The 26,880-nt window shown below is 35.1% G+C and overlaps 1 protein-coding gene across 1 annotated transcript in view; it reads right to left on the bottom strand.

Annotated features, from left to right (window-relative positions):
* eya (eya transcriptional coactivator and phosphatase 2) overlaps positions 1-26,880 on the bottom strand; it is a 630,584-nt gene that overhangs the window by 17,927 nt on the left and 585,777 nt on the right. Inside the window, exons 7-10 of the mRNA XM_069822274.1 lie at positions 21,777-21,892; positions 14,129-14,376; positions 6,298-6,499; positions 3,366-3,646 (exon numbers count right to left, since the gene is read on the bottom strand). Of these exons, the coding sequence (XP_069678375.1) occupies positions 3,366-3,646; positions 6,298-6,499; positions 14,129-14,376; positions 21,777-21,892 (847 nt within the window). The remainder of the gene's footprint in view (positions 1-3,365; positions 3,647-6,297; positions 6,500-14,128; positions 14,377-21,776; positions 21,893-26,880) is intronic.

Genomic DNA, 26,880 nt, shown 5'->3' with positions numbered 1-26,880 from the left:
GGCAACAATTAGAACAGTAGTTCGTGAATTAATCTGTTTACTATATATTGTACAATTTCATATAGCTTAACTGATGAATTGCATATGGTATAAATTGAATAGTAATCTGTAAGCCTACAGCTCAACTGATGAATTATTTATGCATGTAAATTGAAGTAATCTTCATGATATGTAATATCTATTTTTGTACATCTCAACTCATAAAAATGTTTACGTTTTTAAATTGAATTAATTTACCTGCTATGTATTATAATTTTATAACTCAACCGATGAATAATTGTTTGTGTTTGTAAATTGAAACATCTGATTGCTATGTATTGTATATTTTTTGTATAGCCACCAACGTAGCTCAGTTGGCAGACTTGCTTGCCTGCTAGTCTGGAGTTGCACTTGGGCTTGGGTTAGATTCCCATTTGGGTTGATTACCTGGTTGGGTTTTTCCTGAGGATTTCCCTAACAATAATGCGAATGTCAGGTAATCTATGGCGAATCCTAGGCCACACTTAATCTCGCCAAAAAATCTTCATTGCTAATGTAAGATTTATGGAATACAATAAATGAAATGAAAAAAAAAAAAAAAAAAAGAAACGCAGATTAGCACTTGCAATTGCGGTTTTGTGAACATGTGTACTGACATGATTAAATAACACTTTCTTCTTGGTCACATCTGGTCTTTTCTCACGAATTTTCTCTTTCAATAGCTGCAGGAGATTTGAATAGTACTTTGAATCTATTTTTCGTTATAATTAGTATAACAATTTTTTTATTTATTATCATTATACTAACAATTATGCTTTATTGTACCTTTAGCAGATTAAGAATATTTTATTTTTATTTATTTCTTTGAGGATAGATTAATTCCTACTTCATTTTCAATTTTAAATTGAGAAGCTGTGTCGGAAAGAGTGGGTGAAGAAAGAATAATGTTGAAACTGATCAGGAAGAGAAAAAGGAATTGGCTGTGTCACTGGCTGAGAAGAAACTGCCTACTGGAAGGAATGGTAAATGGGAGAAGAGTTCGGGGCAGAAGAAGGTATCAGATGATAGACGACATTAAGATATATGGATCATATGCAGAGACTAAGAGGAAGGCAGAAAATAGGAAAGATGGAGAATGCTGGGTTTGCAGTGAAATGCCTGCCTTCGGGCAGGACACTGAATGAATGATATCAAAATATCAGTGGCGTAGCATGAAATTTTGAGCAGGGGAAGCTAATTCAAGTTGTCTTTCATCCAATATGAGAAAACGTATTACAATAAATAGTAGTCAATGTCAAGTCAGCAGTCGAAGATTGGTTGGAACCTCGTAAGTAACACCAATAAGGCATGACCTCAAATGGTACGTAGTAAAATATGATTTCACGGTTTACACATCAAATAGACACGTATAGTATAACACTAGCTCACTCCCTGTCATAGAGGAATCACAATATTAACGGTCAATAGATACAGTATCAGTATCATTACGTAAGTATGCGTCTGTCTTTTGGTTGTGTCCTTCATTGACAGCAAGGGAGTCGGTCATTTGTTTTTTAGATCACACTTTTGTTCGTAAGTCAGTCTTGATAATAGAATTGTCCTAAAAAATTCAAGTAAATTGGTGTCAGGAACTGTTATTTCACTCATATTTGTTATATCAGCCACAATGCACACTAACACTTCAACTGAACACAACTCACGAAAAGGGATAACTCGGAAACTGCTTATTTTCAATGTCAAAGCTAGCTTCTTGATAGCCTTGCGACCAGTGTAGTTTAGTTAGAAAGGGATGGAAAATCTGTGGGGTGGGTTACACAGAAGAATGAGTGTAAGAAACCAGTCTGCTTGGAAGCTGGTGTGTGCAGGCTTCTTGTTTACTGCTGCATCACAAATCATCCTGAGCTGCCGCATCACAATATTTAACGTGTAAATATAAATTCTATTAAAATTAATAAATACGGTAATTTTGTGCATAGATTGCAGGTTTATTATGAAATCATTATTAACTGGGGAAGCTGAGCTTTTTAGCTTATATTGACGCTACGCCACTGCAAAATATTATAATTTTTTCCCCTTTTCCAGATAATCAGTCATGATTGCCAGTATTCCTTTCTTTTCTCTTATTGTCGCTGCACCTCCAAAATCCGCCATGTGTTTTTAAACAGATTTTTCAGGAGAAAGAAAAAAGCATTGTCACTTTTTAATTCCTCTGATTTTGAAAGCTACTTTCGGTACAATATCAATAATTACAAGAAAAATGATGAAATTACACAGAAAGTAGCTTTGAAAATCAAGGGAATTAAAAGAGACAATGCTTTTTTCTTTCTCCTACAAAATCTTTTCAAAAAAATACAGCGAATTTTGGAGGGACAGTGACGTTATGCTTCATAAAATGAGAAGGTAAAAATGAAAAGATGGAATATCTGTAGTTATTGATCTGGTGGCTGAGTCTAAACAAAGTGACAATATTCACATATAAATTGATAGTTTAGGGCCCAGTTTCTTCAACCTTTGTTAAATTATAACAGTGTGTTATTCCATTTTAACTGTAAACTTAACAGTTGAAGCATTTCTTCAACTACTGTTAGTACTAACGGGCTGTTAAAACCTCTGTTAATTTAACTGCCCAATTTCATGCAGTTAAATCATTTAACTCTCTGTTAGCATAGAAGTATCCAATATGGCTGGTGCGTTAGATGCTGAACTTATATATCTGGATTATTTAGAAAATGATATCCATGAATACATAAACAGAGTGGATGATTTCTGTGATTTGACAGACCAGAAGTTCATACAAAGGTATAGGCTATTTTCTGCCAAGCCTCACTTTTCGCTTTCAACTTAGATCCGTTTGTTTGTTTATTCTCATTAACTGGTTTATACTGCGAAATAATTTCCAGCAGAAGGTTTCTTTCGAACGAAGAGAAATTAGTCCCACGATTTCTTTTTGTTCCAGTATTTTCCATTTCATAACAGCAATACCAAAACGCCGCTCCACGCTATTGTGATACAGACGAGGAAAGAAGCAGAAATCAAACCTGAGAGAATAGAAAGACTTCTATTCTCTCTGAATCAAACAACGGAAACAAGCGAGAATCGCAATTGTCAGAGTTCAGAAAACAGAAGTGAGCCTATACTTGGTTATAGATTATGGTTAAACTCTAGAATCTCTGGTCCTAACAGAGAGTTAACGAACAGAATGTTAAAATGTGAAATGTAAAGTTGAAGAAACGCAATATTTTTAACAGCCATGCATACTTTTAACTCACAGTTAATTAACGCTATGTTAGGTGCATTTTAACACAGGTTGAAGAAACCGGATCTAGCTATGGTACCACTCCTAACCTCAGTTCACTCAATAGCTGCATGCTAAACATGAGCCTTACCTTTCCGTAACGTGTGGCGAATGACCCTGTGAGCAACGAATGGAAGATGATGATGGTCTCATCCAGATCCCAGATGAACACTCGTTCCAGATTGCTTTCTGGACTGTTTGGTGAAGGATTGTTCTGACGACGGCCGCGCCCCCTACTGGAGCGAGATGCTCCTTCTCCTCCACTCCCTTCGCGTGCCCGTCGTCCGCTACCACTACCCCCTGGACCACTGGCGTCTGTTTTGACAGGTGATACAGGTCCGTTTTCTGACAGCTGAAAGCCACTCGGACTTTCTATATGGACAAAGAAAATAAACAACCTTCAATCACATCCACGAATACAGCAACAAAATCAAGTGAATACTGGCAGTGAGATAGTTAAAACATACGTCATACTATACAGTGTGTTTCAGAAATACTTTGACAAACCTTGGGGGCATGTTCCTCACACCAAAACAAGGAAAAAAGTTCATATAAACATATGTCCGAAAATCCTTAGTTCTTTTAGTTACTGGTTTTAATGAAAGAACATAATGAAACATCTGTTGGATATTGTCAGTTTGGTAGCAAGTGTTGGAACGTTAATCAATTCAGAAACGCATAATCAACCAATCTTCTTAATGTATCCAGCTGTTTGCTAGGTGTAAACTGTGACCAATTCAAATTGTTATCAATAAATCACATGTGACCAAATCAAACTGTTATCAATAAATCACCTGTGACCAATTCAAATTGTTATCAATAAATCACATGTGACCAAATCAAACTGTTATCAATAAATCACCTGTGACCAAATCAAACTGTTATCAATAAATCACCTGTGACCAATTCAAATTGTCACCAATAAATCACCTGTGACCAATTCAAATTGTTACCAATAAATCACCTGTGACCAATTCAAATTGTCACCAATAAATCACCTGTGACCAATTCAAATTGTTACCAATAAATCACCTGTGACCAATTCAAATTTTTACCAATAAATCACCTGTGGCCAATTCAAATTGTCACCAATAAATCACATGTGACCAATTCAAATTGTTACCAATAAATCACCTGTGACCAATTCAAATTGTCACCAATAAATCACCTGTGACCAATTCAAATTGTTACCAATAAATCACCTGTGACCAATTCAAATTGTTACCAATAAATCACCTGTGACCAATTCAAATTGTCACCAATAAATCACCTGTGACCAATTCAAATTGTTACCAATAAATCACCTGTGGCCAATTCAAATTGTCACCAATAAATCACCTGTGACCAATTCAAATTTTTACCAATAAATCACCTGTGACCAATTCAAATTGTCACCAATAAATCACCTGTGACCAATTCAAATTGTTATCAATAAATCACATGTGACCAATTCAAATTGTTATCAATAAATCACATATGACCAATTCAAATTGTTACCAATAAATCACCTGTGACCAATTCAAATTGTCACCAATAAATCACCTGTGACCAATTCAAATTGTTACCAATAAATCACCTGTGACCAATTCAAATTGTTACCAATAAATCACCTGTGACCAATTCAAATTGTTACCAATAAATCACCTGTGACCAATTCAAATTGCCACCAATAAATCACCTGTGACCAATTCAAATTGTTATCAATAAATCACATGTGACCAATTCAAATTGTTATCAATAAATCACATATGACCAATTCAAATTGTTACCAATAAATCACCTGTGACCAATTCAAATTGTCACCAATAAATCACCTGTGACCAATTCAAATTGTTATCAATAAATCACCTGTGACCAATTCAAATTGTCACCAATAAATCACCTATGACCAATTCAAATTGTTACCAATAAATCACCTGTGACCAATTCAAATTGTCACCAATAAATCACCTGTAACCAATTCAAATTTTTACCAATAAATCATCTGTGACAAATATACATGTGCCGAATGTGAATGTTACGAATTAAATGTCATCAATTATAACGATGACGAAAAAATTGTGACGAATTCCTCACAGCCCCAATGATCATGATCTTGATGCGGACATTGGGCTGCATGGGGGCACTACCATCTCAATTTTTTTTTCCTTAGTAAATCATGCTCCCATGTATTGTGGGTCCCTATCACCACGCCATGGCGCGTCCTCAGGTTGCGGATAGAGGAGACGGCCTCCAGATATGGAGGGTAGCTGCGAATATATTGAATAAGCAGTCATGGACAGCAGATAAGGGGTGGTCCTCCAGCTTGGGGGTTGGGCGAAGGGCTAACAACCCATCACCGTAAAACAGCTTGTTACGAATCCTAACAATAAGCCTCGGAATGGGACTGATTCTGACATAATTAGGAACATTAAATCCAGACGTTTGAGATGGGCAGGGCATGTAGCACGTATGGGCGAATCCAGAAATGCATATAGAGTGTTAGTTGGGAAGCCAGAGGGGAAAAGACCTTTAGGGAGGCCGAGACGTAGATGGGAAGATAATATTAAAATGGATTTGAGGGAGGTGGGATATGATGGTAGAGACTGGATTAATCTTGCTCAGGATAGGGACCAATGGCGGGCTTATGTGAGGGCGGCAATGAACCTCCGGGTTCCTTAAAAGCCAGTAAGTAAGTAAGTAAGTAAGTAAATCATCCTCTCTGATGCGTCTGTTACGTAAGAAATGTGCACAGGAATGTAAATAATTTAGTTGCAGGAGAAAAGTCTTATGGTGATTAACAAACAAAAGAGTAGAGATCGCAAAGGCATAGGAGAACCAATCCACAAGTGGCTTACAGCTAGTCCTACTCTAGATGTTTGGTAATGTACGGAAATGTAAGCATCGTTATATAAAATACATGCAACAATTCCATCTGCCCTGTAAGTATTGTCAATGAAAATTTCCTGAATAATTTGACAAACTAAATATGAAATGCTTTTGTAATTTCTAAACTAAGATGTCAGTGCAGGATATCCTGTTACCTGGCAGAGCTGGATTGTGCTGAACTCCGGAGCTCAGTTGATAGCCTGATGTTGAGGCCCCTCCAACTGTGCTTCCTGAACTGGTTGACCCCGACACAGTGTATGGGGAGTAGCTCTGAGCGTAGTAGCTGGCATATTGTGAGGCTGCTGCAGCCACTTGATGCCCTGCATACGTGTTACCATATCCACTGTAGTCCAAACTCTGAAAGAATATACATTATTATTATTATTATTATTATTATTATTATTATTATTATTATTATTATTACTTGATCTTGTATTTACAAATTTAACCGAGACTGAGGTCAATCTGGCCACTCACTTGCTAGTCTTGCAGGATGACTATCATCCTCCCTTAACAATAACTCTTGAAGTCACACTAAATTTTTCTTCCCAGAATCAACAAAATTCTTTCCCAAATTATTCTCAAGGTGATTACTTGAATTTATATTGGAGTCTATATAATTACGATTGGTCCTGTGTTTACCAAGCTGTCGATGTTAACGATGCAGCTAGCTCACTATGTTCAGTAGTTAATAGTGTCATATCCCAGGTAGTTCCTGTCACTAGAGCCAAAAGTTCTAGTTATCCACAATGGTTTTCTAACACCTTACGTAAACTTATTAGAAAGAAAGACCATGCACATAAAAAATATAAAAAATTCAAAACTGAATTTTGTTATCAAACATTTTCCTACTATAGAAAACTTGTGAAATCTAAAATTAAATCGGATAAATTATCATGGCTTCAAAATATTAATGAAAATCTTAAAACGGAACCAAAAAAGTTTTGGAAATATGTTGAATCATTTCGGAAGACAGATAATTATCCCTCTGAATTAATTCTTAACGATAAACACATCACAGCTCAGTTAGACATTGTCAATGCTTTTGCTGATCACTTCAAATCTGTTCAGACTAAACACAGCCATACATATGAAAACATTATTACGAATATAACAGACTCATTACCTATACCTAAAGTAACACATGATGACGTTCGTAAAGCAATTAAAAAACTGAAACCAACAAAAACAACTGGCACTGACGGTATTCCAAATTTTATAATTAAAGGATGCTCTAATATATTTATTCCTCTTTTAGTTCACATATTTAATATTAGTTTGAAATATGGTGAATTTCCCTCACTATGGAAACAAGCTGCAATTATTCCTATATTTAAAAACGGAAAAAGAAATGATGTCAGAAACTACAGACCTATCTCGATCCTAAATAACTTTTCAAAAATTTTTGAAACCATTATTCACAGACATATATCGTTTTATGTGAAAAACAAGCTCAATTCTTCACAACATGGATTTACTAAAACTAAATCCACTGTCACTAACCTGGTCACATATCTAAATCAAATTGTACCAATAATTGAAACGCAGGGACAAACTGATTCAATATATTTTGATTTCAGCAAAGCTTTTGATATAGTTCCGCACTATATCCTTCTTCATAAGTTAGGAAATATTGGCCTTTCTGTAAGCTACGTAAAGTGGTTCGAAAATTATTTAAGTAATAGAGTTTCATGTGTAAGACTGTTTAATATACACTCTTATTCTTATAATATAAATTGCGGAGTCCCGCAGGGATCTACTTTAGGACCTCTCCTATTTATTATATTCATAGATGATATATGTAAAAGAATAAGTTCTGACTGTTTATTATTTGCAGACGATTTAAAAATTTTTCGTACAATCAAAAGTAGTACTGACTGTCAATCACTTCAATGTGACATTAATTCAGTCGCTAAATGGTCGGAAGACAATGGTATGAAAATTAACGTATCCAAAACTAATGTAATAACCTTTTCTAGAAAAACTTCTTCACTGAAATTTAATTATTATCTAAATAATGTACTAATTAACAGAACGGATTGCGTAAAAGATTTGGGAATATTCTTTGACAGTAAATTGTATTTTCATAGTCACGTTGATTACATTTACAATCACGCAATCAGAATGCTAGGAATAATACGGTCAATAACTTATTCTTTTTCCACTCCCGATTCTCTTTTAATGCTATACTATACATTGGTGCGATCGAAACTCGAATATGCATCTGTAGTTTGGAACTCGATTACAACTACGGACTCGGCTAAATTAGAAAATATACAAAGAAAATTTATATCCTTATGTTCATTCAGATTTCTGCCCATTAATTCCGGGTACAGTTATGAGAGAAAATGTGAATATTTTAATTGTCAAAATCTATATGCTAGACGCCATGAGCTAGATTATCTGTTCTTTTGTAAAGTCCTCAAAGGTGATATATCCTGTGATTCTTTCTTAAACAATATTACCTTACGTATTCCAACAAAAGATATGAGAGCCCACAAACTTTTCTATATTAGAAATTCGAAATTTCTTTCACCAGTCTCCAGATGCATTAAAAATGCCAACATGCATGGCTGCGAATTCGATCCCTTCAATGTATAGACTTTGTTTGCTCTTGGCAACGATTTATCATTTATGTATTATTTTAGGTATTATACTCAATTAACATTGTCTCATAGTATTCTTAGTTATCCATTCATCTTCATTATTGTAATTAATTGTAATTGTATTTATGTGTAATAATTACTTTTTGTTTTATGTTTTTTGTTATATTTGTGCTGAACTGTAATTGGCCACTGGCTGCTGTACAGCACATTAAATAAATAAATAAATAAATAAATAAAATAAATTATTATTATTATTATTATTATTATTATTATTATTATTATTATTATTATTATTATTATCATCATCATCTTTCGCTAATAAATAGTTCTGCCGATTGCCAAACTCTTCAAAATGATATTAACTCTATTCAACTTTGGTCTGACAATAATGGAATGAAAATTAATGAAACAAAAACTTTTGTCATTTCGTACTCACGAAAAACTACTTCTATAAAATTTAATTAATAACGCCTGTATTATTAGGAAAAATTCTATTAAAGATCTTGGTGTATTACTCGATTCTAAATTATACTTTCACGACATGTTCAATATATTTATAATCATTCAATATGAATGCTTGGTTTAATAAGGTCTATAACTTATTCTTTTTCTACTCCAGAGTCACTATTAATTCTATACTTTACTTTGGTTCGATCTAAACTTGAATATGCATCTGTAGCCTGGAATTCCATTACTTCAACTGATTCGGTTAAATTGGAAAATATTCAAAGAAAATTTATTTCCTTACGTGCTTTTCGATTTATACCCAATTCCACTGACTTTAACTATGAGATTACCTGTAAATATTTTAACTGTTGTAGTCTTTATGCTAGACGTCTAAATCTTGATTATCAATTTTTTTGCAAAGTTATCAAGGGTGATATTGATTGTGAGTCTATCATAAACAATATCAGCCTTCGTATTCCTACAAAAGGTTTAAGATTTCAAAAAAATTTTTATAACAGAAATTCAAAATCACTTTCTCCAGTCTGTAGATGCCAATTTGCATGGGCACAATTTAGATCCTTTTAAGGTATATTTTCGTTTTGATTATTAGTATTTATTGTTCTTGTTCTCAATTTTATTTATGTATGTTTTTGTTTATTTAAGATATTATTTATTTGTTTTTGCACCTTTGTATCTTCTGTTTGTGTACTGTGCTGAACTATAATTGGCCTCTGGCTGTTGTTCAGCACACAAATATTAATAATAAATAAATAAATAAAAATAAATTATTATTATTATTATTCTAACTGCCATCATTACCATTATCAACATTTTTGTTTTAAATACCGTACTATTCTAGCCATTCTTATGGTAATCTAAGAGTGTTATTGGCCACAATCTGGTGATTATTACCTTCGTATTAAAGTTAATAGACGAATAAAAAGATAAAAAATGTATTAGGAACTGTCTCCTGTTCCGTTCAAGGAACATTACAGCCGATCTTATCTCTTCTGCTAAATGACGCTATAAGTAAAGTTAAATAAACAAGTTATAGCCGTTAAAATTTAACAGAAGAATATTGCTGAAGAATGTTTGGTAAATATTCATAATTTAAATATGTACATATGTCACTATTGTATTAATTAAGGCTGGTTGAGGGGGAGAGAAGATCTTATGGCCTTAACTCTGCCATTGAAAATAAAACATTATATTATTATTATCATTCTTTGTTTCCTGATTTGATCATCAAAAGTCTATTTCAGCTGGTTTCACCTTACTCAAGTTTCACCAAAGTTCTTCACATTTTGCTCGATGAATGTCACATTACCAGCTGTCAATTTCCTGACGCCTCGGTAAAATTGAATTATTTCATCAACAGTGATCAGCAAACAACTGACAATCGGTCTCTTAGTTTGTTCATATAGGTAAAGAATATTTAAGAAAGTCATACATCTTTCTTATTGATCATTTACACTAAGAAGAAAGGATATAATTTCATTGATAAATGTTAAACTAAAGTAAAATATATAGACAAAAACTTAAAAATTACAATAAATAAAATAATAAGACTGATGAGAGAAGTACGAAATTCACAGAACTTGTACAGAAAGAAATAACGTTAGAAAAAACAATGTGAAATGAAGACAATGATTAAAATTTTTAAAAGTTAATAACAATTGAGGCAGTAGCCAGAAAAAGAGCCCATAAGCAAAATTAATGTTTCGAGAAAACAAACACAAAGATTTATTTTTATGTAATTGCGATTTGAATGAACTTTTAACGAAATAACAATTTACATACTATGAAAGAGTAATGGAACGGAGAAAAATTCTCTCCGGCGCCAGGATTTGAACCCGGGTTTTCAGCTCTACGTGCTGATGCTTTATCCACTAAGCCACACCGGATACAACCCCGACGCCGGTTAGAATCGTCTCAGATTAAGCTCCAACTCTTGGGTTCCCTCTAGTGGCCGCCCTCTGCACTGCGTCATAGATGTCTATGAACGCAGGACCGAAGTCCACACATGTGCTGAGGTGCACTCGAGATGACTAGTTGGCCGGGATCCGACGGAATGAGCGCCGTCTTAAATCACGAAGTGATTTACGCATATCATATATATTATTTTAATGTACCGGTGTGGTTTAGTGGATAAAGCATCAGCACGTAGAACTGAAAACCCGGGTTCAAATCCCGGCGCCGGAGAGAATTTTTCTCCGTTCCATTACTCTTTCATCGTATGATGACGCAGAATATCTGCATGGAAATATCATATGTACTTCGGTACATTAAAATAATATATAATTTACATACTGTTACAATAATATTTTTCTACTAGTTTTTGTTAAATAATGCATATATTAGATAATTTTGTACGGCCTTTTGAAGAAAACAAGTTTATTTCATCAAAATACTTTCAATATGATTATATTTTAGCAGAAATTAAGTATCAGCATTGAAAGCGCACATTACAGAGGTTTACAAGTTTATAATCATTTTAGTAAAATTATATTTCTTACATATATCTCGTAGTGACGTCATAAATTGTACCGAAAACGTTAAAATCAAGAATATCTGTTGGGTACAGAATACAGATTACAGGTTATTCAACATTAATCTAGAATGGATTCACACTCACTTCAAAGTTTATCTTCAGAGTGCAGTTTACATTTCAGTGCACATCCTGGATGGACTCACACTCACTTTGAGGATCATCTTCACTGATGTTTGATGAATTCCACAAGTACGCAAGGGTGCATGGGTTCATTCAATTAGCTACCCTGCCCTCTGTTTACAAGATATTGAAACGAAACTACGTCAGCAAGTAGATTTTAAAACGGAGAATCGAATTAAACATTCTCCTGAAAAAGAGTCTACAGACCAGGGGCGATTTCTCCGGGCATGCTATGCTTGCTGCGCAAGCCCAATATTTTCGTAGAATGTGTATTTCTCAAAATGGGATTACGTACATTAAAATTTCTTTTGATTTTTGTAATAATGTCTAGGCATAATACCATCCGCAGGTTGCGCACCGCAAGATCGCAACGCTTGCTCGTTTCTCGGAGCTACAGGAAAGACGTAGAAACAGCGAGAATATGATGCGTGCGCAAGTGCCTTCCTCCTAATCCGTCCCAGTCGCACATGCTTCTGTTATATGCTGTATGAAGCTCTGGTCCGAGAGCTACACCAGAGACTATAATTAACGTTACACAGATAGCAGCAGTGTTGCCGCCAATTCAGCGGTCTTCCCGCTAGATCTAGCGTTTTTCGGTGTTAGTTTAGCGGGTAAAATTTATGAAACTTGTATTGCTGATCTAGGGATTTAGCGGGTATTTTTAGCACTCACAGCGGCAAAATAATATAATTTTACATTGACAATATAGCAATTTAGCGGTTTCTGCAAGGCTTCACAGCGGATGTTTAAGAATCGAGTTGGCAACACTGATTGGCAGCAGTTTTTACCAGTGAATGTGCTGTGATTTGCGAGTGTAATGTAATTTTATGAGCGGAATGCATATGTTAGCTGCTGCATGTATTATTAGTTCTTAAAAGTTAATTTGAAGGTTGCAATGAGTTCGGAAATGTGTGTTATTGAAACTTTATTATCAAATCCATTTTCCCGGAGGACTACTCAAGAGAAGACCGACATTATAAAGAACGGCAGACCATGTCCAGGGCTCCCAGGTTTAAAAAGACAGCATAAGGAGAAAAATAGAGAATATGTGCGCTCGTTCAGTACATCTCAATACAACAATACGCATTGGTTGGCAGGGTCGAAAAAACTGAATAAACTGTTTTGTTGGCCGTGTTTGTTATTTTCTACAGATAACTGTGTATGGTGTAAAAGTGGCTTTGACAGTTTAAATACTTTAACAATGTCTATTACAAGACACGAAAAGTCTGCAAGCCAGATGAATTATATCCTCCCATCTTCCCCCATCAATAAAAGAGCAAGCCTAACTTTCGTGACCAGCATTCGCCCCTGCTACAGACCTATAGGCCCATTTTCCTGCTACTGCATCAATTACTGTGAGCTAGTAAGTTATCCACTCCTGAATTATATTATATAATCTTTGTTGAATTTTGTCTATAATTTTAAATATTATTTGTTCCAGCAGACTATTTTGTGATGCTGATTTGTCTTTAACCAGAAGAGATAGTCATCAGGTGCTATTCATAGACATTTCGCTAGTCCGCGCTACGAGCGTGCTAAACTAGCCCCAGGTATCGACTGATTACTTGTACAAGATTCATATAATATCATATCGCTAACACTGGTTTATGAATACGAAAAACGTTAGTTCGCTGATCATCCACTGGAAACCCGCACTAAAAATGTCTATGAATAGGCTATGCCCGTAAAGGATATTCAAATACCGTAATAAGTTTCTTTAGACATTGAATTGCCTGCCATTTCACTTAAAATAATTTCCGAAATTTGTATATTAGATCAGAAAACCATTACAGTAGTCTATTTTAATCCAGCATTATAGGAGAAAAAATTTTCTCATGCAATTTCGATCAGTGTTTTTTTTTTTTTTTTTTTGTAGGTTATTTAGCATCTGAATGAGGTGAAGGTGATAATGATGGTGAAATGAGTCTGGGATCCAGTACCGAAAGTTACCCAGCATTTGCTCATAATGAGTTGAGGGAAAACCCTGGAAAAAAACCTCAACCAAGGAATGGAACCGGGGCCACCTGGTTTCGCGGCCAGATGCACTAACCGTTACTCCACAAGTGTGGACTCGATCAATGTATGAAACCAGTAGCTGAAAGTTTGCTTATAAGTATGATTTCGTCTTCCTCATGAAATTAAAATCTAGCAACTCTAATGATAATCCCTTCATTATAAGAATCACGGTATAAAACATACAGAAATCCTGCGAAATAATTTCATTTACTTGACATTTTTACGCAGTGTTGAACCATCACTGACCTGTTGCGAGGAAGGGAAACCCTGTGAACCGGTAGAAAAGCCAGCTGCAGAGGAGGTGGTGCAGTTGTAGCCTGCTCCATAGCTTGCGTAGGACGCGGCCTGTCCAGTAGAAGCTCCGCTCTGCCCCCCTCCGTGGTGAGAACTGCTCCCTCCTGAGCCAGAGCCAAACGCTGTACTCGACGCGGCGTAGGGACTCAGGTAGCTGTTGGAGGTTGAGCCTTTGCACTGCTGGTTTAGACCGCGGGTACCTCGACAACAGAAACAACAACTTCTAAGTAACGTGCAATTCAAATCTAACATTTCTCTCTGTCACAAACAAGTAATACAGTGATTGAAACGATACTGGGTTATTCAACAATGTGTTGATATACAGTAGAACTTGGTTATAGCGACACCTCGCCTATAACGTCAAATATTCTGTGGTCCCAACTAATTCCCCATAAGACATATGCTTTTCTACCTTGCTTAATACGACAAACGCATATGTGTCTACCTCGCATATAACGTCATTTTCAACCTCAGTTTGGAATAAGATTTTCTGAGAACCAAAGAATTTAAATATAAATTTGGTTGAAATCTGATCCTGACAAATTCTCTACAGTCTCCTTCTGTCATAGACCTCTAGAATGTAGGCGGATTCCCCATCCCATTGTAACCTGCCCGAATTCATGCGGTATTAGATCAGTTTCGACAGGAAGTTTTCATCAAGTGCACGCATTTTAACGCAGTATGGCCACTAAAAGAAGTGAGTGTCGCTTTAGAAGTCATTAGAATTATGAACATGTTCTATGAAGCTAGGGACGGGGGCAGTGAAATTGCAACTGAAATAATGACCAGAGAACGTAATTTAGCCCTAGAAAGTGTGTATTGGGCAAGTAGAAGACAACAGAGTAAAATGACTGATTACTTCACTTCTATGTAAAGTAGTTTCGTAAGTACTGAACAAACTGTTTTAATACAGAATACTGTATTTATAATTGTAGGCCTACGTGTATTTTATTATGTTCATTGTATGCTTAAAAGTCAATACATAAATCTGAAATAAGTCTAATTAAGTTTTTTATTTTTCATTTTCCACCTCACTAGATTGATAATGTGAATCTCGGTTATTACGACACTCGTTTATAACAACATAATTTTTAAGGTCCATGGATGTCGTTATAACAAAGTTCTACTGTATTATGATTTCTCCAGAATTTCGAGACTGCTTACAAGTTTCATCCTCAGGATAGTGCCATCTACTCTGCTGGCGTCTGGAACTACTGTAAACATCGTTTTGTGGAGGGGGAACAAATCCTACCAAAAACAAACACAACATTCATAAAGTGTGCATTCTATGCTCTGTAAAATAAATAATGACAAATTTATTTTCAGACTAAAACACACAAAATAGTACATTATGCAACGAGCCTATAATGGTAGTAATTAAGACGCGAGTATGTTTATGAAACGAGCGCAAGCGAGTTTCATAATTTTCATACGAGCGTCTTAATTACCATTATAGGCAAGTTTCATACGAATTTTTATGCTCGACCATATTTCTAACTTGAAATTATTCATAAGTATTCATGTTATTCTTATCTGACTGGGGAGAGGAACTGACTTTGTGCAATATCTCGTAAATTGTGAGATGTGCGCAGACGCGAAAGTATTGATTTTTTCCGAGGAACAAATGTCATTGACTTTTATATAATCTAGAAAGTAAAATGAAATTAATCTTGATATAACCTTGAAATTGATTTAGATATTGAAAAACGAGATGACAAATTGAATTTATTTGAATATTATTTACAATTAACGCTAATTATTATACACTAGTAAAAGAACATAACCTTCTGCGACAGTATTGGATTTCCAGCCTCCGTCACGTTTCGCTAGTTGTCTTTCGATTGCATATCATAAACCTATTGATTTTCCATCTCAAAATTTGTTTCTAGACTTTAATGTACTTAACGTAAGACAAATTTATTATATTGTATTAATAAAATTCATACATAAAAATCGAAATAATTTTGAATTGTATTCTCATAGTTATGAAACAAAAGGTATGAATTCTTTAAGATTGTTTGAACCAAAATGCAACACTGTTACAGTATTTAATCATAGTAGTAATTTAGGCCCAAGAATATATAACAAATTTATATTTAAATATCCTAATCTTGTCAATTCTAATAGTTCTAGTATAAAATTTAAAAAGTTATGTATGGATTTTATAAAAATTGAAAAATTATAAATTTAAATTTATATACTATAATTGAAAATTGTATTGTATTTATTATTAATTATAATTGTATTGTATAATTATTAATTTCAATTCAGGAAATCGCCCCTGAGCACGAGTTCTACTCTTTCAGGGATGAGCTAAAGTTTCTCTGTATATTTTATATTACAATTATTAGCAAAATAATAAATAAATATATCCGAGAATAATCCATATTGCTTTCTGATTGGTGGAAAACCTGAACTTTAATGAATAGGTGTACTTTAATGAGGTTCATTAAAGGGCTGCTACCAGGTGTATAATTACTACATTTCGGCATGGTCGAGCATAAATGTATAAGTACAACTTCAAGGACAAGTTTCAAACATTCTGAATTGTAAACAGGCACTTGTGATTTAGTAAAATAAAGTAAAACCTTGCTAAAACGTACCCTCTATAAAAAGGAAACCTGCACAAACGAAAAATAAATTTGAGAAAGGAATGATTTCCTATGTAAAATAATACTTTAAAACGGAATCAGTTTTGGGCACCATTTAGGTAAAAAACCTGACTAAAACGGATAATTTTAATAATCCATTTTGAATCTTGCGTACACTACTTTTAACACTTGAATAAAAGTATAAGTAATTGATTAACTAGCGGACTTACTCGTGTTAATTATGTAAGTTTGTGCGGCTTACAGCTGTTTCGGTGCTTCATCACACCATCCTCAGAGCCTACTAGATCTCGGCGTCATCTCGAACTTCTCTGCCTGTTATGTGGGTGCGTTTGATTGTTGAAAGGTGTTGAAAAGTGGAGTCAAATAGTGTGTGTGTGTGTGTGTGTGTGTGTGTACTGAAATTGATCTGTGTGTTGAGAATTTGATCGGGGTGTGTTTTAGTGTGTTTGTATATTTCGTATTGTTCTAGTGTGTTGAGTTTTTGGTTCTTGGGTTGTATGTGTAGGATTTCCATGTCCGCATTTATGTTATTGTATGTATGGTTAGCATTGGTTATGTGATCGGCGTATGTAGATGTATTGTGTCCTCTGGTTATTGCTTTAATGTGTTCTTTGTACCGTAAACTGGGGTTACTTTGAACACAGAGGAAACTCTGACCATTTTTTCAGAAAATCATATTTAGGTTTCTACATGCTACATTTGTTATAGATGGAGGTAAATTATCATAAAATCATTCTCATACCAAATTTACCTCCATCTATAACAAGTGCAGCATGTAGAAACCTAAATATGATTTTCTGAAAAAATGGTCAAAATTTCCTCTGTGTTCAAAGTATCCCGAGTTTACGGTAGCGTGTTTGGAATGATCTGCCTGTCTAACATTTCTCTTTGTCACATAATTTTAAGCATAACTGTTGCTAAATTCTATCAAACCATTTTTAATTTTGCGTTAATATTGTACGAAGCATGGCATAATTTGTGTGACTGCACATGCAATGATCTGGAAGACTTTCGCTATTATTTGTCAGGCGTTGGGGGTGAAGCTTCTCTAACCATGTCACTATTCTCTGCTTATTGTCAAGGACCTGGGCAGGTTACTGACCTCCTGTACCGTTACTTCTTCCAACCCTCTTGTATTTTCTTTCATTTATTCTCAGTTTTGTGCTAACAAACCAATACAGTGATAAAGGACAGTGCGAGTAGAATAAAACTTCGAATAACTGTAGTGTAGTGTCAATTTAGTTTCACATTTCCGTTTATTTATTCTGAGTTTTGTGTTAATATGCCAATACAGTGTTAAATAACAGTGAGAGTAAAGTAAAACTGTGCGATTTAATAAAAAGCCTAGATAACCAGTTCTACCACGGAAGAGTGGCTTCATTCTTTTAATGGAGCAATGAAACGTCAAGGTCGTAAGGTCATACTGGTTTTAGACAATGCTATCTGCTATCCAAGGAATGATTTGTCTAACGTGAAGTTAATATATTTCCCACCAAACACAACTTCAGTTACACAACCGATGGATCAGGGCGCAATTTACACTCTGAATTGATGCAGGACGCGAAGGAAATCCTACAACATTCCCTTCAAAAAAAAAAAAAGTCGCAGCAATGCACTTTAAAAGAAATGTGGAGTCCAAGAAACTTGGGCGCGGAGGGAGGGAGGGAGGGAGGGAGAGAGAGGCTGCAATTATGTAAGTTAATAATTATGAAAATGAAATTCACTTTGCATGTACTGTAGTAACTTTTATTTCAAATTATTTCTTCATTGTGTTCTTCCTATAGTGAGCATATTGCAGTAGTCTATTCTTAGTTTTTCCAAAACTCAACCCTTTGTACAACGAAAACCTGTGGGGGGGGGGGGGAAATCTGGAACGATCGCGTTTCGTTTTAGGGAGGTTTTACTGTAGTATTTTTGAGTTTCTGTCGTGTTTAAACATTTTGATATTTATTTTAGGATTTAAACTGTTATACTCGTATTATTATTATTATTATTATTATTATTATTATTATTATTATTATTATTATTATTATTACTTTTTTTGTTCCTTATTTAAATTTATTCCCAATACTTTTCGATTGCTGGTAAAATTCATGTTCTGGAAATAATAAGTTAATTAAGTAGTAAAATATTGCTGCAATCGAAAAGTATTGGGAATAAATTTGAATAAAGAACAAAAAAAGTTTCCTTCCCAGGCAGGATTCGAACCACGAAAGTCTTAGTTACCAGTCTATCGTGCTCTGGAGTGAACAAGGCTCTGAAATCAGCTACAAGGGTCGGTCCGGTTTTTTTTTTGCCACTACTGTACATAGATATACCACCACTTGTGAATTTTTGTTTTAAAATTTATTTTACGACGATTTATCAACTGCTATTATTATCTAGCGTCTGAATGAGATGAAGGTGATAATGCCAGCGGAATGAGTCCGGGGTCCAGCGCCGAAAATTACCCAGCATTTGCTCTTAATGAGATGATGGAAAACCTCGGAGAAAACCTCAACCAGATGACTTGTCCCAATCAGGATTTGAAACTAGTCTCGCTCGTTGCACGGTCAGGCATACTAACCGTTACTCCAGAGCAGTGGACTTTGGAAAATTTAATCTTCAGGTAAATTTAATGAAAAAAAAAAAACTGTGAACCTGGGTGTAATTCCACCAGCAAATTTCGCACTGTTTCAATATGCATTTCTCGATTAAGTTATAGTACATTATGCAACGAGCCTATAATGAAGGTAATTAAGAAGTGAGTATGGATATTTATGAAACGAGCGCAAGCGAGTTTCATAATTTTCATACGAGCTTCTTAATTACCATTATAGGCGAGTTTCGTACGACTTTTTATGCTCGACCATATTTCTAACTTGATATTATTAATTTTTTAGCAATGTCCCGTATGTTGTGAGATGTGCGCAGACGCGAAAGTATTGATTTTTTCCGAGGAACAGATGTACACATTGACCTTGCTAGGCCATAAGAACCTACAGAGATAACATTGAAATTAAATTAGACATTGAAAAACGAGATGACAAATTGAATTTACTTGAATATTATTTACAATTAATGCTAATTATTATAGTAACAGAACATAACCTTCTGCGACAGTATTGGATTTCCAGCCTCCGTGACTTTTCGCTAATTCTCTTTCGATTGCATATCCGAGAATAATCGATACTTGCGGTTTTATAACGGTAGAAAGCTGACCTGTCATTGGCTGAACAGTTGTAACCTGAGTCGTCATTGGCTGAAAGACCTGACCTTTAATGAGTAGGTGTACTTTAATGACATGCTTAAAGGTCTGCTACCAGGTGTATAATTACTACATTTCGGCATGGCAGAGCATAAAGGTTATATTCCAGCGTTACTTTTTTAACTTTGTTATTTAATGGCGCTGTATGAACTGCGGGGTTATTTAGTGTCGATGGAATTGGTGATAGAGGGATGACGCCGAGGATTCGCCATAGATTACTTGACATTCGTCTTACGGTTGGGGAAAACCTCGGAAAAATCGGAACTCATCTCGCTGGCATTATAACCTTCATCTTACTCAGACGCTAAATAATCACAACAGTAGATAAAGCGTCGTAAGATAACCAACTAAAATTCGTTTTATGGAATTGTGTAAATGATGTAGTTTAGACCTACAAAACATCAATTTCAGTAAGCGCATAACTGAAGTAATAAACAGTTTGCTCCATAATGCTGAAAAAACACCATGTAGGAAGTAGGAAGTGGAAAACGGTTGGCTATCTAGAGTATGCCATTAGGAAAATCCAGGATAACAGAGAGGGTTTGGAATTGAACGGGTTACATCAGCTGCTTATCTATGAGGATGACGTGAATATGTTAGGAGAAAATCCACAAACGATTAGGGAAAATACGGGAATTGTACTTGAAGCAAGTAAAAAGAGAGGTTTGGAAGTAAATCCCGAAAAGACAAAGTATATGATTATGTCTCGTGACCAGAATATTGTACGAAATGGAAATATAAAAATTGGAAATTTATCTTTTGAAGAGGTGGAGAAGTTCAAATATCTTGGAGCAACAGTAACAAATATAAATGATACTCGGGAGGAAATTAAACACAGAATAAATATAGGAAATGCCTGTTATTATTCGGTTGAGAAGCTTTTATCATCCAGTCTGCTGTCAAAAAATGTGAAAGTTAGAATTTATAAAACAGTTATATTACCGGTTGTTCCGTATGGTTGTGAAACTTGGATTCTCACTTTGAGAGAGGAACATAGGTTAAGAGTGTTTGAGAATAAGGTGCTTAGGAAAATATTTGGGGCTAAGAGGGATGAAGTTACAGGAGAATGGAGAAAGTTACTCAACGCAGAGCTGCAGGCATTGTATACTTCACCTGACAGAATTAGGAACATTAAATCCAGACGTTTGAGTTCGGCAGGCCATTTAGCACGTATGGGCGAATCCAGAAATGCATATAGAGTGTTAGGTGGGAGGCCAGAGGGAAAAAGACCTTTGGGGAGGGCGAGACGTAGATGGGAAGATAATATTAAAATGGATTTGAGGGAGGTGGGATGTGATGATAGAGAATGGATTAATCTTGCACAGGATAGGGATCAATGGCGGGCTTATGTGAGGGCGGCAATGAACTTCCGGGTTCCTTGAAAGCCATTTGTAAGTAAGTAAGCAAATATTTAAGAGTTGTGAATGGTTCTCATGTTTAGGTTCAGGAATAATCCTAAAGAGTTATGTTCACTATATTTGCCATTTCATGAATTTTGTACTTTCTGTAAGAAAAAAGTTATAACGTCTAGTGGACACCCGGTATTTTCCTCTCACTACATACGGTTTAAATACACAAAAATTACAAAAGAAAAATAAAATGTGAGTAATAAAATAACAGTATTAATTTTTAGAAATGTCCCTAAAGGAATATGATATAATTTTATTGGTATGTGCGTCTACTTCCCAATCAAAAGGAATAACTTAATTTTCAATGGCGGGCACAGACCATTGATACTCACCAGTTGCGCTGTGGTAGCCCTGCTGCAGCATGCCATAGGCTGGAGAATTGTAGAAACTTGAGCTCTGCATGTACGCCGCAGCTGCAGACGACTGGGTGCCATAAGCCTGGTGCATACTGCAATCAGTACAGCAACATAGCATCTTGTGAGGGCGAAAATCGCAACAAATGTAGTCCAAAATAAATAAACCAGATACTCTGTACTCCTCAGTTTGTTATAACCAGAGACTGGAACTTTGGCAGAATGCCTTTTCAAATGTGTTAAATGTATCTTCATTTTGAAAGTAAATCTGTACGAATTATACCTCTGTGATTGAAACGTCACAGTTTTATGTTGCCCTTTTCTGCCTTTTTTAATATAAATGCCTAATTTACAAAATAAATGCTTTTTTGGTCTTTATTTGATTACTAGCCGTACCCGTGCGCTCCGCTGCACCTGTTAGAAATAAACAGGGAACAACTTTTACAACAGCGCAACATAATCTGCTTGGCTCATTACCCAATTTTTTTGCATTGCATTTATTGCATATATATTTTATGTATTTTAACACGATTCAATTGAGCATAGTTAAAATTTGAATTATAAAATAATGGATTGCTAAGCTAACGTACTATTACTGCATACTAAATCAATACACTTTCGTTGTTCGTTAATTCTCTGAGATTAAAATGAGTGTACATAAATATTATTTTAAGAAATACAGAAAACGAATGTACAAAATAGCCCATCGAATTTTCTGTGCATAAGAAGCTATTTTAATCTTACCTGTTCTCGATTTACTCAGACGTTACTGTAATAACATTATAGCATTATGTCCAGCTAGAGAAACTACACTTTCCAATGGTGAAATAATAATTAATTATACAAATCGGTTAATTTAGCTTCTGATATTACTTCATACAAACACAGAAACATTCTCTGTAGGATATGTTTAATAGCTTTCGATTGTTGATGTCCAAGGCCCCTGTTTCGATTGTTGTTGTCCAAGGCCCCTTATAGACGAAGTCATTTGTTCTTAATTCATTGCACCGTCTTAGATGGCGTTATTTTAATTTTAAAACTCATTTATCTCATTAAATATCAGTCCTATCAAAATTTTGTAAAGAGTAAAACTTATCGGAAATCATTTTTAAAGAACCTTTTGTTATGTAACATTTTTCACAAAAATCAATAATAAGCGAGATATTTCGATTTATTTAATTCAGGCCCCCTTATAACCCCCCTTTTAAATAAAGTATTTTGGATGCCATATAGCTTAAAATCTAAGTTACAACGAACTTAATTTATATTCCAATTTTCATATAAATCGGTTCAGCCATTATCGCGTAAAAAGGTAACAAACATACAGACAGACATACAAACAAAAATTTCAAAAATGCGATTTTCGGTTTCAGGGTGGTTAATTATATATGTTAGGACCAATTATTTTTGGAAAATCGAAAATTACCAGAAAAATTTCGGCTACAGATTTATTATTAGTATAGATTCATCTATTATTTATTAATTTATTATTAAAAATTGCCTACAGGACTATTTTAATTTATTTCTATAACCGCTACAATGAAAGTGACTTCACCGAATGTATATTATTGTCTTTCAGTCAGTTCATATTCTCTTTGCAACAATGAGTGCTGCCCTGCAAAAATGTATAACACTAAGCGTTTTAATTATCGCTTCTGTTTATTTGACAAGGCAACAATGAGTGCGGGTCTAACGTTATTTTTAACGGTTATTTTTCTTTTTCAGTTTTCATTGCGACGTTGTTATAGCTAGCAGCAAGATGCCGACGTATTTTGTATTGACGGTAAAGTACTTACATGCACAATATGTGAGCAGTCAGTGAACTACGAAAAGAAATATTTCATATCGCAACATATCAGTATAACCAAACACAAAAATGCACTTTTCAAGGCTACTGGGAAGATTTCTTTGCTTCCAACCGTAATTGCAACATCGAGTCGAAAATCTCAATTTGCATTCGAGTTATGTAAAGCTTTTCTTGCTACCGAAATCCCTTTGTGGACAGTGCAAGGTTGTGGGTCTAGTGCAAGGTTTTTGTAATTGCCTTTTATTGCGTATTTGAGCTATTTATAATGCCTTTTTGCCGCCTATTTTAGCTATTTATGGTGCCTTTTTTGCCTGCCTATTTTAATGATTCATAATGCCTAAAGTTCCGGTCTCTGGTTATAATAAAGCCAGGTGGATGCTTTTCTATATTGGAGGTCCATGTTAATATTCTGTTCTGAACAGAAGTAACAGTTTTCAACTCGGCTAGCCACAAGCATGGAACTTCCTTCTGCGATGTCCACATGGTGACTGATCGCTCAAGGCCACCAGACGGCGCATAAGCTTCAGCAAGGTTTGGATCAAATTCTCCCCTTTGCGATGGAGCAAACTAAATGTGTACATCAATGGCGACTCGTGATATTTTTTGTATGTAGGATATGAGATTGACGACGACCAACACAGAAACTAATATTAAGGGGAGAGGATGCTATTTTTAAAGCTTTTTTTCCTATTTGGTGTAAATTGTTAATTGTTTGTATGTAGAGAGCTCATAGCTGTGGCAACTCAACCAAATAAAAATATTAAAAAAAAAAAAATTATTTGGGGGCCCAAATTTGAAACAAATATACCCAATGTAGGACTGTACTAAAACCGATATATCTAAACCGTTTTTAAAGATAGGTTCAAACAGTTTTTTGCAATGTATTTGCAAAAGCATGTTCTACAAACTGTCTGTAACAGAATTTTGATATTAGTCCCTACGTTTGTAAAATAAACAATTACAATTTAGTAACAATTTTCTGATTTCCTTTCTTTCAAACAAACGGACGTATTTTTAAAATGAAATAAAGTAACAAAATTCTGTTACAGTAAAAAATTTCCTAATAGTCTAAAGAATGTGTGTTCTAAATTTCATGCATGTATCTTTAATAGTTCAGAAATTATAACCATTTTTGTCTGGCAATGTAGCAAAAAAAAAAAAAAAAGTTACTGGAAACCGATAAACGCGGGCGTGTGATTTAAAAATCCATAGCGCAGGAAGTTTAAAAATGACGTCTCAACATCCGATAAGGGCACAAATACCTAAAAAAATGTTATGCAATGCATTCCACACTTATCAAAGGGTATTTTAAAGAAAAAAAAATTGAAAACTTAATTTACCGGAAACAACAATAAAAATGGGCGAGTGATTTAAAAATCCATAACGCAGGAAGTTTAAAAATGGCGACTCAACATTCGGTAAGGGCACAAATACCCACAAAATGTTATTCTATGCATTCCACACATCACAGAGTATTTTAAAGATCCCCCCCCCCCGCCAAAAAATACCATCCTCTCCCCTTAATAATAATACTTTGACTCACCATTCTGAAACTGGCAATTTATTAATAATGAAGTTTGATTCTCCTCCCCTTTTTAGTTGCGAAGATAGCTCCTAAGCCATTGTACTGCCCGATATTTACTGATGCTCCGTCGTACGTTTGTGCAATTAAAAGCATCAAAATGACAATAGAAGATAAAGCTCTGATTCAATATGAGAAATTTATCAGATTACCAGGAAACAATTGGCATTCATACAGTCCTCTCTGTAGATTGAAAACTCAAAAAAGTTTCATATCCATGATTCAAGACTTAAAACAGAAAATCAATATCCCGAATTTAAAAGAAAACTTGCAAATTGAACCAAACCCTTTAACTCTATTAAATATAGAGTATAATCTAAATTTAACAGAAGAAATACTGAAATCAGAAGTAAACACTGAAATAATGAAACAATTGTTTTTAGAGACAATTAATATTAGGTACCCTCCACAAAACTGGCTTCATTTATACACCGATGGATCCTTGATCTCCAGAGAACAAGGTGCCAGTGCAGGTGTTACGTGCTGTCTCTTCTCACTTTATAGATCTCTTGGATATGGAACAACAAGTTTTGATGGAGAAATCATTGCAATAAGTGAAAGTGTTAAAAAAGTATCCAATAATTTAGGAGGTGATAGTATGCATCAAAACAAGAAAATAATGTCTAATAAACATGGGTCCTACAACACATACTTTCTGAGATCTGGACACTTGTTCATTGGAGGTACTCAATGTGACGTCCATTCATGGCAATGCATTCCTCTGCCCTACAATACAGCAGACTATCAGATTATCATACCGTAGTTGATGGAATACTGATACGTCGCAAGGAATATTGAAAACAAAAGTCTGGTTGCGGGGCTCAGCAGGGGATGATGTTGTGAATTTTCGAAATCAGCATGTGTGGGCTGATGAAAACCCCCATGCAGTAGAAGAAATAAGGCATCAGCACCGATTCTCAATCAACGTATAGGCAGGCGTTCTTGGTTATAGATTAAGGGCCATACGTGCTACCACAGAGATTAACTGGGGATCGTTATCAGGACTTTCTTATTAACGTATTAAAACAAATTTCAAAGAGTGAGTGATTCCTTACGCGGAAGGGCAGAGGAATGCATTGCCATGAATGGACGTCACATTGAGCACTTCCTATGAACAAGTGTCCAGATCTCAGAAAGTATGTGTTGTAGGACCCATGTTTATTAGACATTTTCTTGTTTTGATGCATATTATCACCTCCTAAAATATTGGATACTTTTTTTTTTTACTTACTTACCTATTTACTTACTGGCTTTTAAGGAACCCGGAGGTTCATTTCCGCCCTCACATAAGCCCGGCATTGGTCCCTATCCTGAGCAAGATTAATCCATTCTCTATCATCATATCCCACCTCCCTCAAATCCATTTTAATATTGTCTTCCCATCTACGTCTCGACCTCCCTAAAGGTCTTCTCCCCTCCGGCCTCCCAACTAACACTCTATAAGCATTTCTGGACTCGCCCATACGTGCTACATGCCCTGCCCATCTCAAACGTCTGGATTTAATGTTCCTAATTATGTCAGGTGGCATTTATAACTACGATATCGCACCATCTACCCGTAAGTACTAAATACGATATCCTATCACTGATAAATTCGACCTTTTTTGCTGCTGATTTTATTTTTTTATGAATAAAGAATCCTGTTCCTAATTGGTGATTATCGTTTCCTTCCCCATAATACTACAAATAATCTC

The sequence above is a fragment of the Periplaneta americana genome, chromosome 3 (assembly GCF_040183065.1).
Source record: "Periplaneta americana isolate PAMFEO1 chromosome 3, P.americana_PAMFEO1_priV1, whole genome shotgun sequence".
NCBI classification, from domain to species: Eukaryota; Metazoa; Arthropoda; class Insecta; order Blattodea; family Blattidae; genus Periplaneta; species Periplaneta americana.
The sequence above is the reverse complement of the archived record's forward strand: the minus strand, read 5'-3'. Positions and strand labels throughout refer to the sequence as shown.